This window comes from Colobus angolensis, unplaced genomic scaffold, assembly GCF_000951035.1.
Source record: "Colobus angolensis palliatus isolate OR3802 unplaced genomic scaffold, Cang.pa_1.0 Scaffold605, whole genome shotgun sequence".
NCBI lineage: Eukaryota > Metazoa > Chordata > Mammalia > Primates > Cercopithecidae > Colobus > Colobus angolensis.
The window spans coordinates 677,339-693,393 of NW_012119655.1; the positions used below are offsets into that span (position 1 = coordinate 677,339).

Sequence of the window (16,055 nt, forward strand, 5' to 3'; positions counted from 1 at the left end):
TAGATATACAATAAATATGCAGATGCTTCTGTTGTGACAGGACACAGAAAATCAGAGGAGTTAGGAGCATGGTCTGTGGAGTCAGGCAAACTTGGATTCATGACCCCATCTCTGCTGCATATTAGCTGTGTAACTTAGGTCACAGCCTCTCTAAGGTTGTTTCCACATTCTAAAGACACAATAATAATAGTGCCAACTTATAGGCTCATTGTGAGTATTAAATTAGATAATGCTTCTAAAACATTTAAGCAACTAGTGAAGCACTCCGTTAATTGTCATATTGATTGATACTGTTTTTGTGTTCGTGGAATATTTGTCTCCTAGCCTTAGTTGTCCTGTAGACATTATTTAAAAGAGAGAGAATTTCTGGCATTAGAGATAAATTATTTTAATTATTCAACTTTTAAATGTTAAATTAATAAGTGAAAATCTTCTGACTATAATGTCAGGATCAATGGGACTAAAGATTTGCTCTTCAGACTATTGTAAATCCCAAATTTTTTAATTTTAAGAAATCTAAAAATAAAAAACCTTTACTAGTTATTGCTTAACAAAAAAAGAGAAACGGATAGTAGCACTTGCATTTATGAAAAGAACCATATAGACTGCAAGCAAAAATGTAAAAGTCAGCCAGGCACGGTGGCTCATGCCTGTCATCCCAGCACTTTGGGAGGCCAAGGTGTGCAGATCACAAGGTCAGGAGATGTAGACCATCCTGACCAACATGATGAAACCCCATCTCTACTAAAAATACAAAAATTAGCCAGGCGTGGTGGCGCACGTCTATAGTCCCAACCACTCAGGAGGCTGAGGCAGGAGAATCGCTTGAACCCAGGAGGTAGAGGTTTCAGTGAGCTGAGATTGCGCCACTGCACTCCAGCTAGGTCGTCGACAAAGCAAGACTCCATCTCAAAAAGAAAAAAAAAGGTAAAAAATCATGGATTTGAAGTGATAGTATCATATATATTATTGCTCATTAAGACAAATATGGATGAGAAATCCCAGAAAGATTAAGTGAACATGTCAACACAGGTTTTCCCCAGTACTGAAAGAGAAATTGCCAATCTAAACAACCAGGTGTATGAAAAAAATAAGTAAGTCTTACTTGTCACTAAATTGTCTTTGGTACCAATTGCTTTGAAACAGATATTCCAGAAGGTGGCAGCAGCAGCCGCAGGCCTGGCACATCCGTGGTAAGTTCTGCATCTATGAGTGTGCTGCACAGCTCTTCCCTGCGTGACTACACCCCTGCCAGTCGCTCTGAAAACCAGGATTCTCTTCAGGTAGCCTTTCTGAGCAGCCTCATTGCCTATGCTTTTACTCTTTGTCTGTTGAGTGTGGTTTCCTATTGTTACTTTCATCACTTTCCTGTTTCTTCCTTCCATTCTAAAATCTTTGTTTTAAAGATGTGCTGCAGGAAAAGATTTTCCTATATTTTAGATTTATTTTAAGGTATTTTTTTTTTCCTTTAGCATGGGCATGGAGAAAAATACAAGATTTTAGTAGATAAAATAATTTTTCTGTATAAATAAAATTAATAATCCGTTGGTAAAGGAAGAATGGTAAACCTGATTGAGTTAAATTAGTTTTTCTTTAGTCAAATTTTAAAGTAGTTTTGCTTTCTATTGCTTCAGGCTCTGAGTTCCTTGGATGAAGATGATCCCAATATACTTCTTGCAATACAGTTATCACTGCAAGAGTCTGGGCTGGCCCTTGATGAAGAAACTAGAGACTTCCTCAGTAATGAAGCATCCTTAGGTGCAATAGGCACTTCTTTACCTTCCAGGCTGGACTCTGTCCCCAGAAATACAGATAGCCCTCGGGCTGCATTGAGCAGCTCTGAGCTTTTGGAACTTGGTGACAGTCTCATGAGACTAGGAGCAGAGAGTGACCCATTTTCAACTGACACCCTGAGTTCACACCCTCTCAGTGAGGCAAGAAGTGATTTCTGTCCCTCAGCTAGTGACCCTGACTCAGCTGGCCAGGACCCCAACATCAATGACAATCTTCTTGGCAACATCATGGCTTGGTTTCATGACATGAACCCTCAGAGTATTGCCCTGATTCCTCCAGCAACTACAGAAATCAGTGCAGATTCCCAGCTCCCCTGTATCAAAGATGGGTCAGAAGGTGTGAAGGATGTGGAACTGGTGCTGCCAGAAGATTCAGTGTTTGAAGATGCCAGTGTCAGTGAAGGTAGAGGAACCCAGATAGAAGAAAATCCTTTGGAAGAAAATATTCTGGCTGAGGAAGCAGTGTCTCAAGCTGGTGACGGTGGTAATGAGGCGGCCAACAGAGGAGATGGTTCAGATGTTTCAAGTCAGACACCTCAAACCTCAAGTGACTGGCTTGAACAAGTACATTTAGTGTGAACTGCACACATCTGGGCTCTAAATGAATTACAGTTACAGATGGTATGCTAGGTGGAGTATGCTTGATAGAGACTTTGATTCACTTAATTCCAACTCAGTGATAAACACTGACATTAGGGTTGAATCCAAAGGAGTTCCCTTGAATGGTAGCTTCATTTTTTATTTTAATCTTACAGGGAATTTCCTTTGTATTTAATTGAATAGCTTTTCCCCTTTTTGCTGACAAAAAGAAGAGCAAGAGAAAGAGAAACAAAAATGAAATAAGTTGTATTCCACACTATTTAAGAAAATGCAGTCCTCTATTTAGCCTAGACTTGACAATACTTTAATTGAACATTTAAACTAAAGGCTTACTGCCTAATCTTTGGGTGGCTTTCCTTTAAAAAAAAAAAAAAGTTTTCTTCATTCTAGAGATTTATTTTGGATAGAATCCGATAACATATATGTCTTCAATCTCTTTGTGCTCTTCCGTAACTTCCTTCCTTTTTGTCTGAGCAATGTGAATTGAAGTCTCTTTAGTACCACATCTACCACAAGTGTAATTAGTTTTAATTTCACATGAATCAAAGATTTCCTTTCATGTCTATTTACAGTCCAACTGTGCCAAACTCTGACTTGTGCACTGACTAACAAGGCATTTAGGTGTGCAGCATCCTAGAGTGCTCCAGGGCAGTGTCAGCGTTCTCGGGAGTAAAAGGTGCCACTTGGTAGCAATGATATTCCAGAATTAAATGGGTTTTTGTTGCCATGGAGACTGCATTTATATAAATGTAGCCTGTAGCTTAAGTTAACTAAACCTAATGCTGCTGTTAAAAACAGTTTATTTTAATATTAAAATACAGTTGATTAGCAACAGCGGTGCTGTATTTTAAGAGACACTTTATTGGAAGTGCAATCATAGTTATTTGTTTTCACAATTTTACAGTGCATTCTAATTACTGATGGGTGCAATTACTTTTAATGGTGTTTTATAAAATAGAAAAAAAAGTGGAGTTTTCATGAGTTATAGTAAATCCCACGATTATTAAGAAATTCAATAAAACATCCTGCGCAACATGTTACCGTGCCTTTGCCTAACCTAAATGGATAGTTGCCAGTTAAATAGGTGAGTAATTCAAATTTCAATGTCTCTTCTGAAGTAACTATGCTATGAATTGCAAAGACCTCCATAAAACCACCCATGGCCTTGCTTTTACACTAAATATAACAACTAAATGTTCCATCAGTTTGTTTGCCTAATTAGCAAATGCTGACATGTGTTTGTTCTATTGCGCAATACTCATTTGCTGTGTGATTACTGTTTAGTGTTGAAAAAAATCAACTTCCTAGTTATCGGTGTCTTACTGTGAAGAAAATACTGGTCTTAGTTGTAATTAAGATACAATGGTACAGTGTGTAATTAAAACTAGAGTAAACTGTTGGAATGGCTGTTTTACTTAAATATTATCAAAACTAGCATAACATAAGCAAAATAGATAAGTACAACCCTCCAATTTAGTGTTTTGCCAGATTGTTACCAGAAATCTACAGATACCAAACTTTCAGTTCTGAGTTTGTACAGGCAAATCCTGGGCTGGGTAAAAAGTTATATTAGTATTGTTATCCACAAGAGACGTGATTATGGTTTTTGATTACTTTTTTTTCTAAACCCTGATTTTGAAATATTCTTGTACTTAAAATTCATATTGCTAGGACACTATATTAGAATATTTAATATTCCCCAGATCCTCTTAGGATAAACTGTGGTGGAAATCCTCTTATGCCATGGATATCAAAGGTCCACATTAGTTTTTATTTCTCCAGTGATCAGAAACATTGATATCAATCCCTCTTAAAGTTAGTGGGGGGAAATATTAACTTTATCTACAGTGTATTACTGTATATTAAACTGAAATAGTCCATTAAAGGATTTTTTTACAAATTTATTTTGGATTAAAAATATCAACACCAATAAGTTTTTAGACCAAGTTGTAATTTTTCCAATATAGAGTCTTTGCATCACATTGAGGCATCTTGCACAACTGCAGTTAAGGTGAGAAAGAATGCTCTGTGTGAAGATAGTGTACACAATGGGTTCTGGTTTCCTTGCTCCTTGTGCAGTATCCTTTATTTCTGTGCTGTTCTCTCCTGAGCATGAAAAATGATCATTATCCAATTTGTATTTCCTTGGTACGTATTTTAAAAACAACACAGTCATTGACTTTACAATTCAGTAATGAAGTTTGGCAAAGCCTATTTTGTAAACAAGTTAATTTTATAATGTAAAAAAAAAAAAGTTAATCTAACCTTGACTTGTTATTTGCACTTTCATAGTCTATACTTGATACATTCCCACTTTATATACAGTAGGATTCTACAAACGTGTAGATGTTTGGCCAAATGAATGCTGTTAATAATATGTAAAATTCTTTGATTAAACATTTATTACTTAAACTACTTCCATCTTGTCTCATTACATTATAGACTTTGTTTTAACCAAGTCAGAAAGCTGACTTTCTTCAGATTAAATCCCTCCAATGTGATGGGATCAATTTGGTTCTTACATGTAATTGATTAGTGCCTAATGTTTTTACACTAGCCACTCACTGAGCATTTTGTATCCCAGTTATAAATACAAAAACACTGCATGACAATGTGTTAAAACATTATGACTCCAGTGCTCATTTTATTGACATCACTATAGCTTTCAGGAGAAAAATGTTATTTTTTCTTGAACACTAATAGAAATACATAGAAAAATAACTAAGATATGTTTTGTGAAATTGCTTAGGAAAGAAAAACGTTTTATGCCATATGAATAAAAACGCCTGCTTCTCTTTCTGTGTCCCTTATGAGTTACCAAAACAACCCATGACATTTGACCTTGCCCCAGCTGGTGCTTCATGGGGTCTCCCGGTGATAATCGTTTAAAGTGGTGTCATTTTATTTATGCCTTTCATTGTGTGGATCTGAAGCTTAACTACTAATGTTCATAGGCTGAATTATTCCTTAATTGTTGTTCATTACAGCTACTAATCTCTTTTTATCTCCTTTGAGTCCTCAAATATTTATCATTTACGTGTTATTAATCACAATCTGGAATTTATTAAAGTTTCATCATAATTTAAAAGCAGGCTGGGCGCGGTGGCTCAAGCCTGTAATCCCAGCACTTTGGGAGGCCGAGACGGGCGGATCACAAGGTCAGGAGATCGAGGCCATCCTGGCTAACACGGTGAAACCCCCGTCTCTACTAAAAAAATACAAAAAGCTAGCCGGGCGAGGTGGCGGGCGCCTGTAGTCCCAGCTACTCAGGAGGCTGAGGCAGGAGAATGGCGTAAACCCGGAAAGCGGAGCTTGCAGTGAGCTGAGATCCGGCCACTGCACTCCAGCCCGGGCGACAAAGCGAGACTCCGTCTCAAAAAATAAATAAATAAATAAAAATAAATAAATAAATAAAAGCAGTGATAGTATATCTCTGAAGAGTAAAACCTTGGAAGCTAACTATTAAGTGATAATACAAATTTTGGGGGTGTTTTCAGTCTGAAATAACTCCAAAGGAAATAATGTTTCATGTACTCAGCTCTTGGACTGAGTAGTAGTTTTGTTTTGTTTTGTTTTGTTTATTGTTTTTTTCTCTTTCCTTTTTTTTAATTTTCTTCTGAGACAGGATCTTACTCTGTCACCCAGGCTGGAGTGCAGTATTGTGATCATAGCTCACTGCAGCCTCAACCTCCCGGGCTCAGGTGATTTTCCTCTCAGGTGAGTTCCTACGGGACTCCCGGCACATGCCACCACGCCCGGCTAATTTTTATATTTTTTGTAGAGACGGGGCTTTGCCATCTTGCCCAGGCTAGTCTTGAACTCCTGGGCTTAAGAAATCTGCCTGCCTGGGCCTCCCAGAGTGGTGGGATTACAGGTGAGAGCCGCTGTGCCTGGCCCAGAAGTTGTTTCATCTCAACATTGTGCTACAGGCATAATTACTGGGTCTTCTCCTTGGCAACATTATATTGTCTTGTCAGTTGTTACAACCTTCTCACCAGAATGAAAGATTTCTTTCTAGAAAGAAGAAGTGGCTCTTTCTAGACTATATTATGTGCTAGTCCTTACATTAGGAAATGGCAGTAGACTTAGTTCTTAAAGATGAATCAGAAAAGTTTCGTTTGGACCTCAGTTCCACTTAGGACTCACAGGTAGCTGACAGATTGAGTGGTGGCCAAACTTTTGAAGGAATTATTCTTCTGCACTCTTCGAAACTGCAATTTGACAATATTCTTGATCAAGCTATCTTCATCTCTTAGCCAGCTGTCTCATTAAGTATTTATTGCATAAGTGCCTAGCCTGTGTGAGCCATCAGTATTCAACAGGTTGAGAGACAAATACATGAGAGTGAACAAAGCCAAAGCAAAAAAAGGATAATTGTTGGAGGATACAATCAGGCCTTGCTAGGTGTGCCAAGATTGCAAGGCCCTGTTGACAGTTTTGCCTGAGCCATCTCAGGACTTAACGTAACTAGTAACTTGTGGTCAAGGAGCAGGCTTAACTGCTTAAGAAGTGGATTCCTCACACTCAGTGTTAGCTGAACTGCAACATGAACCCCACCGTGTGCTTACTATCCATCCAGGCCCATTGCATTGCCCCTGTGAAACTGGAGACAAGGGGAACTGATGTGAATATGCTGAGGTTCGTTATGAGGGCTGTGCCATGAGTGATAAAGTCCTTTGCCTCTAACCCAGGAGTCTCATGTCTTCTGTCAGCATTCTTGAGATTGTAACAGGCTAACTTGTCAGTAGGGTAAAGTGAAATCCTGGAACTGAGAGTTTTGGCAATAAGGATGGGATGCTGACAAAGACATGATATTCTGAAAAAGGAACCATGGGCCAGGTTCTGGAATGTAAGACTCCCTGAGATCTGGTAGTGAATGCTCTAACCCTAATGATGGATATAGGGCGAGGGTTGGTGCAGATTAAGAGTTCCCACTGTCGTATCTATTCATGAACAGGAGGCAGTGTTTAGAGGCTTAGCAATAAGAGGTAGGATTGAAACAAACAGTGCAAATGGTGCTTTGTTACTCCTGCAGGCAGGCAGAGGAAGGGATGTTTTCAAGATAAGGAGTCGACAACAACTGTGGCTGAGTCAAGTCCCAAAACGTAAAATAAATGGTGTTATCAATAAGAACCTTGCTGTTCGATTGAGAGCCTTGGGTAGACTGAAAACAGAAGGTTATTTGGTTGAGCTGCAAGCAGTTGCAACACTGTTCAAATGCCAAAGTGAGTGAAATGCCATGCCTAAAAGTGCAGAGCAGACCACAGCCGATTCAGCCAGTAATGAGGGCAAGGTGCTGGGTGCAGGAGTGACAGAAGGTGCCGAAGACTTCAGGGTAAAATGTGGTGGTGTGCATGGGAGAAAATAGAAGCCCAGGGCCCCAGTTCTTTCTGGATGTTGTAGGGGCTCACCACTGCCACAGGAGAGGTAGTTGTCGGTGTTTCGGCACTGATCCTGGAGCAAGAGGCTAAAGGAGAAAAAAGGCTGAAAATTGTTTGTTCCCCACAGACAGCCTCTTCTGCAACCCTCCTGGCTGGGGGATAATGTGACCTGGCACTCATTTGCCACATGTAGCCCCTGACTTGCACACATTTTCAACTCGTCGGTCTGTGGTCTGTGTTCCTGTGATGGAAAAGGCTTTTTAACATGTTCTGTGGTAAGGAAGGGAAGCTTTGTGGGTGGGGCCTTTTGGGTGATTCAATGTAAAGTGGCTTCTAAATCTAAATGTACAATGGAATTGATGTGTTGTATGCCCACACTTACCTGTCTGATGATTGTCAGTGGGATTCTCCCTTTTGAGGGCTCCCACATGTACAGAGGTAATAATGGGCTGTGTAAATTGCTCCCCAACATGTCTCTGACCCCTCCTAGGTGGTCCTCCAGACATGATACAGAATCCCAGGAGGAGAAAGGGAAATTGCTGACTGACTGAATGGCAGTCAGAGCACTCAGGCCTTTTCCAACACAGTGTGGCCATCTACCTGACCCAACCATCAAACAGCATCCACTTTGAAAAACAGGCAGCTATTAATGTGCAGCTCTCAAAACTGAATACCTAACCCATGGAAACCTTGGGACTTCTGGTCTGACATCTAGACTTTAGGGTGGGTCAACTCTTAATTGGAGGATTAACCAGATGGAAAGGCTCCAACAGGTCTTGCTAGTCACGTAGAAATGATATATTTGAGAGGGCAGTAGCCTGGCCCTAGCAGTATCTCAATTTTACTTGAAAAATTATAGCTGTGCCTTTGGGGGAAATTTTGTGCCCAACTTAACTGCCATAGCACAGCCACTAGCTGATACCAGAATGGCTGGACTTAGTTCAATTGCTGGGCAGCAATTTGTGCCAAATCCCAGTGATATTTTTTGTAGCTATGGCTAATTCTAAAATGTATATGGAAAGGCAAAAGAACTAGAGTAGCTAAAACAATTTTGAAAAAGAAAACGAAAATGAGAGGAACCATGCTACCCCTCTTTCAAGACAGTGCAATACTGGTGGATAGATAAACACATAGATCAATAGAATAGAACAGAGAACCAGAAATAGCCTCACACTAATATTGTCAACTGGTTTTAACAAAGGCACAAAAGGAGAAAGTATTTTCAATAAATGGCACCAGAACAATTGGTATGATATAAGGCAGGCAAAACTTAAGAACCTCTACTTAAAACTCAAACTTTATATATAAAACTTAAAATTGATAATAGATTTCAATGTAAAATATGAAACTTTCAGAAAGAACATAAAGTCGGCCAGGCGCAGTGGCTCACACCTGTAATCCCAGCACTTTGGGAGGCCGAGGCGGGTGGATCACGAGGTCAGGAGATCAAGACCATCCTGGCTAACACGGTGAAACCCCATCTCTACTAAAAATACAAAAAATTAGCCAGGCGTGGTGGCAGGCGCCTGTAGTCCCAGCTACTCGGGAGGCTGAGGCAGGAGAATGGCGTGAATCCGGGGGGTGGAGCTTGCAGTGAGCCAAAATCGCGCCACTGCACTCCAGCCTGGGAGACAGAGCAAGACTCCATCTCAAAAAAAAAAAAAAGAACATAAAGTCTTCTAAGATGTAGGCTAAGCAAAGAATGTTTAGACTTTACACCAAAAGCATGATCCATAAAAGAAAAAAATGATAAACTGGACTTCATCAAAATGTAAAATTTTTGCTCTACAAAAGATCTGATAAAGAAGATGAAGAGACAAGCCTGGGAGAAAATATTTGCAAACCACCTATCTGACAACTTACAGAATGCATAAGGAAGTCTCAAAACTAAACAGCCAAAAGATAATCCAATACAAAATGGACAACAGAGATGATGAAAAATTTCACCAAAAAAGATAAATAACTAACACATGGAATTTGCTCAGCATCACTGACCATCTGGGAATTGCAAATTAAGATCACAGTAAGACACTACACACCTATCAGAATGGCTAAAATAAATATTAGTGTCAACACCAAATGCTGGTAAGGATGTGGAGAAATGAATACTCATACATTGCTGATGGGAATATAAAATGGTACAACCTTCCTGGAAAATAATTTGGTAGTTTCTTCAAAAACTTAAGCATATACTTATCATATGACCCAATACTTGCACTCCTAGGCACTTGTCACAGAGAAATGAAAACTTATATCCACACAAAAACCTGTACACATTTGTTCATAGCAACTATCTGTAATAGCTGAACCTGAAATCCACCAAAATGTCCTCTCATAGATGGTTAACAATGGTACATCTATGCAGTGGAATACTACTCAGCAATAAAAAGGAACAAACTATTGATTCAACCACTTGGATGGATCTCAAGGACCTTATGCTGAATAAAAAGAAAGGCAGTCTGAAAAATATCACATGCTATATTATTCCACTTATATAACATTATTGAAATGACAAAACAATAAGAGTTGGAAGCAAATTAGTGTTGGCCAGGGGTTAGGGATGGTAGGGGCAGGGAGGTGTGTGTGTGACTATGAAGGAGTGACACAAGGGACATCTTTGTGATGATGGCATAGTCTGTATTGGTGGTGGCTATGTGAATCTACATGTGATAAAATCATATAGAAATATACATAGACATTTACCAATGTCAGTTTCCTGGTTTTGATATTGCACATTATGTGAAAGGTACTCATTGGAGGAAACTGGCTAAAGCATACACAGGGCCTCTCTATAATAGCAACTTCTTATGAATCTGTTTGAATTATTGAATTATTTCTATTCAATTACTGAATTATTTTAAAATAAAAAAAATAGATGGCAGACCAAAGTTGGCAAATAGGTTATGGTTTGCTGACCCCTGCTTTAGAGTAACAATTCAATAAATCAAATGTTATCTTAGTGCATTATGAGCTGTCAATATTACTACAACTTGGAAGCCATTGAAGATACCTTTAACAGCTAATTCATTTGTTTCAGAAACTTGGATTAAGCAAATGTACTTAATCCAAGTATCTTTGGATTAAGGTACTACCAATGTTGGTAAGAAACTACTAACATTCATTCTTGATGGTAATGTCAAATATATTCCACAACATTTTAGCCACTGATGTTATTTGAGCCAATGAGTGCCAAGTGGTATACTGATTTTTAAAAGAACATGGCTAACTTTAACATGAGCAGTTTCACCAAGGTCCACTTGTGTACACATAGATGTGCTCATCCAACTATGCCTAGAGCTAGATAAGGGAATACTCATTTGGAATAATATAAAGAATAACAATTAAAAGTAAATTCTAGGTAGTCCCTACATTTGTGTGCATTATAGAAAGTGTAGCCAGAAGCCTGAAGAATGGATTCTTCTCTCTTTTCATGGCCAGTAATCTTTCATTACCCTTTAATGTTCATCTTGAGTTGACTTATAAATGTGCTACCCATTGTTGGATTTTGGACCACTCCTGACAGATTTTCAAATTATTGGCTCTCTTTTCAAAACTTCTAATATTGAGAACAAATCAGTCTACTCATTGGCTCAGAGCCTTTACTAAGTGCAGAAGTCAAAATGTCATCATAGAAGTGTAAGGACTTTTAATCAAGTCATCACCGCTATGTAATGGCATGTACAATAAACTCACACAATAGGCTGTATGTGGTTAGGAACATTGCTGAGACAACAAAAATGCCTAATGCCTACTGGGAAAGGGAAAACTTCAGAAAGCAATGGGGCTGTCACATGTTCCTATTACTGTATGTGCATGAAGGTTTTGATCCCAAGGAGAATATGCAAAACCTTAAGTTTCCCAGCTGAATTTACTTTTTTGTATGGAATTAATTCACTGTGTCTTCACTTTGGCAGGTGTATACACAGTAATGTTTGTTAAAATATCCAGACCCAGGAGCTTTAGGGGGCCTTCCTGGAGTTTTTGCTGAGTGACTTTAAAGACCATTTTTCTTCTGCGTGCTCACATTGCAGAGGTTAAGGCCGTCTTCCAGGACTTTGCTAGTAGTAGTAAGAGATTATAAACACAATATGAAACTGCTGAAATAAAGTCCCCTTCTGAGAGCTACCATAACCAGAAAGTAATGGAGATACTGCAAATTTGTAACAGGCAATCAAAAAGTCAGATGTCTGGGACTGCGTATAGTGTCTGTACTTACATTCAAATGTCTTCCTTGAGATCTGTAAATTCCACCAAATTGCCATGTCCAATACTTTTGATAACAGAGGAAGGAGTTATCACAGTCTTCTCTGGCTGAATCCATCATGCACAGCCCAGAGCAGCTGAATTAAACCTCCTCCAGTGTTATCTAAGCCCTAATTCCCCCCAGCACGGGCTCTGCAGAACGCTTTTCCCTGCTTCCTCTATTCAGTCGTCTCACCTCCATCTCAAAAGAGATTGCCACAGGTGACAAGGCCAGTCCTGTCCTTCAGTTTTGGAAGAAAAAGGCCCTTGGCCTAAGGCCATCCTCACTCCTGTCCCTACTCGCTGGTTTTTATACCTTCACGTCCTTCTGCCTCCAAATATGCCCAAATGTCTTCCTATCCTGGAAAGTGAAAAAACAGGAAAAGCACAACCTTTGCCAGTCCCTGCTGTTTCTCCTCTTCCTTTAGGTAAACCTGGCAGACCTCTTGCAGGGGCTATCCTTTCCTTCCACAACAACCATTCCTGCCTCATTGAATTGTAGGTTCACTCCTCCCTGCCCCTAAGAGTCGATGATCTGGTCCTTGTCAAATCTACTGGACTTGTTCCTAGTTTTATTGTGCCTTGACCTTTTGTAGTAGGTTAAGTGAAACAACCTCGTGTATTCTCAAGGACCTGGGACACCGCAGCCCTACGTCAGTTGTAGCTGAGCTTCACTGACATAGTTCTGAAAGTCTCTGATAGCCTCCGTAACATCACACTTTCATCATTCTCTCATGTTGGCAACCAATGCCCTTCTTCTTTCATCTCCTAGTTATGGGCATACCCAGAGTTTGACTCTTGGGTTCTCCTTCCTTTTCTCTCATTTCTGGCAGTTTCATCTGTTCTCACAACCTCAGTTCTCACCAAATTTTGATGGTCCCCAATTCTTTCTAGCTCTGAGCTCCAGTGCCCAAAACTCTGCCAAATTAGTATTTGCTCTGCTTCCACATACAGAAAATATCTAAGCCTACATTATCACCTTGTCTCACAGCTCCCCAACTCATTTCCTCCTTTCTTAAGATGGCCTTTCTTTCTTTTTTTTTTTTTTTCCTTTTTCCTTTTGAGATGGAGTTTCAGTCTTGTTGCCCAGGCTGGAGTGCAATGGCATAACCTCGGCTCACTGCAACCTCTGCCTCCTAGATTCAAGCAATCCTCATGCCTCATCCTCCTGAGTAGCTGGGATTACAGATGCTCACCACCACACCCGGCTAATTTTTGTATTTTAAGTAGAGACAGGGTTTTGCCATGTTGGCCAGGCTGGTCTCGAACTCCTGACCTCAGGGGATCCGCCCACCTTGGCCTCCCAAAGTGCTGGGATTACAGGCATGAGCCACTGCGCCCGGTCAAGATGGCCTTAATTTATAAGTGACATTACCCACAGTAAACCCTGGGACATCCCCAACTTCCCCATGCTATACAGATCCATCCAATTAGATCTCAACTCCCACTAACCCTTTTGTCCATTATCTTGATCATATATGATTGATTCATTCCACCCCATTTATCACCCTAGTTCTGTCCTTTAGTGCCTTAAGCCTAGGTTATTGCATTAACCCTTGCACAGGCCCTTTCTCCAATATCTCTCTTTTCCACCCTAAACCACCCGCCATGGACCAGACCAATTACCCTAAAGCAGTGCCTTCATCATGATACTGCAATCAAAATTTGACACCTACAAGATAAAGCCTGAAACCCTGTACCTGATATTTTAGGTCCTCCATCATCTGGCACAACTATTCCTCTACATAAATCTTTCTAACTCTCTCCCCAGACCACCTTAAGCATACCAGGAGCTTGCTGTCTTAGCATCTTTGTTCATACTGCAGCCATGACATATTCTTCCTGCTGGGGCAAGCACCAAAGACTAGCTGGCCTAGGACTTGGAATTAGAAATAGGTGAAGTGGCAATGAGATACCATCTCACACCAGTTAAGAATAGCGATCATTAAAAAGTCAGGAAACAACAGGTGCTGGAGAGGATGTGGAGAAATAGGAAGGCTTTTACACTGTTGGTGGGACTGTAAACTAGTTCAACCATTGTGGAAGACAGTGTGGCAATTCTCAAGGATCTAGAGCTAGAAATACCATTTGACCCAGTGATCCCATTACTAGGTATATACCCAAAGGATTATAAATCATGCTACTATAAAGATACATGCACATGTATGTTTATTGCAGCACTATAGCAAAGACTTGGAACCAACCCAAATGCCCATCAATGATAGACTGGATTAAGAAAATGTGGCAGATATACACCATGGAATACTATGCAGCCATAAAAAAGGATGAGTTCATGTCCTTTGTAGCGACATGGATGAAGCTGGAAACCATCATTCTGAGCAAACTATCACAAGGACAAAAAACCAAACACCGCATGTTCTCACTCATAGGTGGGAATTGAACAATGAGAACATTTGGACACAGGGCGGGGAACATCACACACCGGGACTTGTCATGCAGTGGGGGAATGGGGGAGGGAGAGCATTAGGAGAAATGCCTAATGTAAATGACGAGTTTATGGGTACAGCAAACGAACATGGCACACGTATACATATGTAACAAACCTGCACATTATGCACACGTACCCTAGAACTTAGAGTATTTAAAAAAAAAATAGGTGAGGGAGGAATGTAGACACCAGTTTCTTTGGATAGATCTGAAAGTGTGAGCTTTTACACATCTGAGTAAATTTTTTTCACATAAAACATCTTACACCCTCAAGGTGTGAAACTCCAGACGGCATACAAAAATCTATTCAACCTGTAACCTTCAGGAATATAATCAAATATTATATAAGTAATTTAATTCAAAATGTTATGGAACTTTTTGTTGTTTAATAGATATAGAGCTTCAGTTTTGCAAGATGAAAAAGTTCTGGGCTAGGAGTGGTGGCTCATTCCTATAATCTCAGCACTTTGGGAGGCTGAGGCAGGCGGACTGCTTGAGTTCAGGAGTTTAAGACCAGCCTGGGCAATATAGTTGTTAGCAGCTGCAAGTATCCAAGTCACAGGTCTGCAAAGTGTGTTACCAGCAGAACATATCAGTATCCATACAGGTCTACAGCAACCTCAATTCTTACCTCCTCAGAAGAAAGAGTTCGACTGAGAAGCATAAGGCAAGAGAGATGGAGGCAAGTTTTAGAGCATAAGTGAAAGTTGATGAAAAAGCTTTAGAGCAGGAAGGAAATAAAGTATACTTGAAGTGAAAGTTGATGAAAAAGCTTTAGAGCAGGAAGGAAATAAAGTATACTTGGAAGAGGGCCAAGCAGACGGCTGGAAAGGCAAGTGCACAATTTGACCTTTTAACTTGGGGTTTTATGCACTGGCATACTTACAGGCTCTTGCATCCCTTCTCCCAACTCCTAAGATCTTGTTGGGAAGTGGCTGATCACCAGTTTCAGGTGTTTTCTATCTATTAGAAGATGGCCATTCCCTGGTGCCAGCTGTGACCAATTATTACTTTAGTGAGACAGTTAACCGCCTGACCATCACCTGATGGTCACCCAACACTCCTGGTGTGTGTGAGGCGGAGGGCCCTCTCCCAACCTGCTCATACCACACTAGCTACCCACTGTAACATAGTGAGACCCTGTCTCTAACAACACACACACACACACACACGCTCATACCACACTAGCTACCCACTGTAACATAGTAAGACCCTGTCTCTAACACACACACACACACACACACACACACAGCCTGGCACGGTGGTGTGTGCCTATAGTCCCAGCTACTTGGGAGGCTGAGGCAGGAGGATCACTTGAGCCCAGGAGATTGAGGCAGTGAGCTATGATTGTGCCATTGCACTCCGGCCTAGATGACAGAGTGAGAACCTGTCTCAAAAAACAAACAAACAAACAAACAAAAAATACAGTTCTGGATATTGGTTGCACTTAACACTACTTGAACAGTACACTTAAAAATAATTAAGATGGGCTGGGCACAGTGGCTCACGCCTGTAATCCCAGCACTTTGGGAGGCCAAGGTGGGCGATCACTTGAGGTCAGGAGTTTGAGACCAGCCTGGGCAACATGGTG

General features: G+C 40.4%; 1 protein-coding gene across 2 annotated transcripts in view; it reads left to right on the forward strand.

The window, feature by feature from the left end:
* The window catches only part of ANKIB1 (ankyrin repeat and IBR domain containing 1), a 165,118-nt gene extending 160,310 nt beyond the window's left edge, over nt 1–4,808 (forward strand). For both annotated transcript variants that reach the window (XM_011963243.1, XM_011963244.1), the window contains exons 19-20: nt 1,147–1,283; nt 1,635–4,808. In XM_011963243.1, the coding sequence (XP_011818633.1) occupies nt 1,147–1,283; nt 1,635–2,372 (875 nt within the window). In that variant the 3' untranslated portion in view covers nt 2,373–4,808. The remainder of the gene's footprint in view (nt 1–1,146; nt 1,284–1,634) is intronic.
* Nucleotides 4,809–16,055: the final 11,247 nt, after the last annotated feature.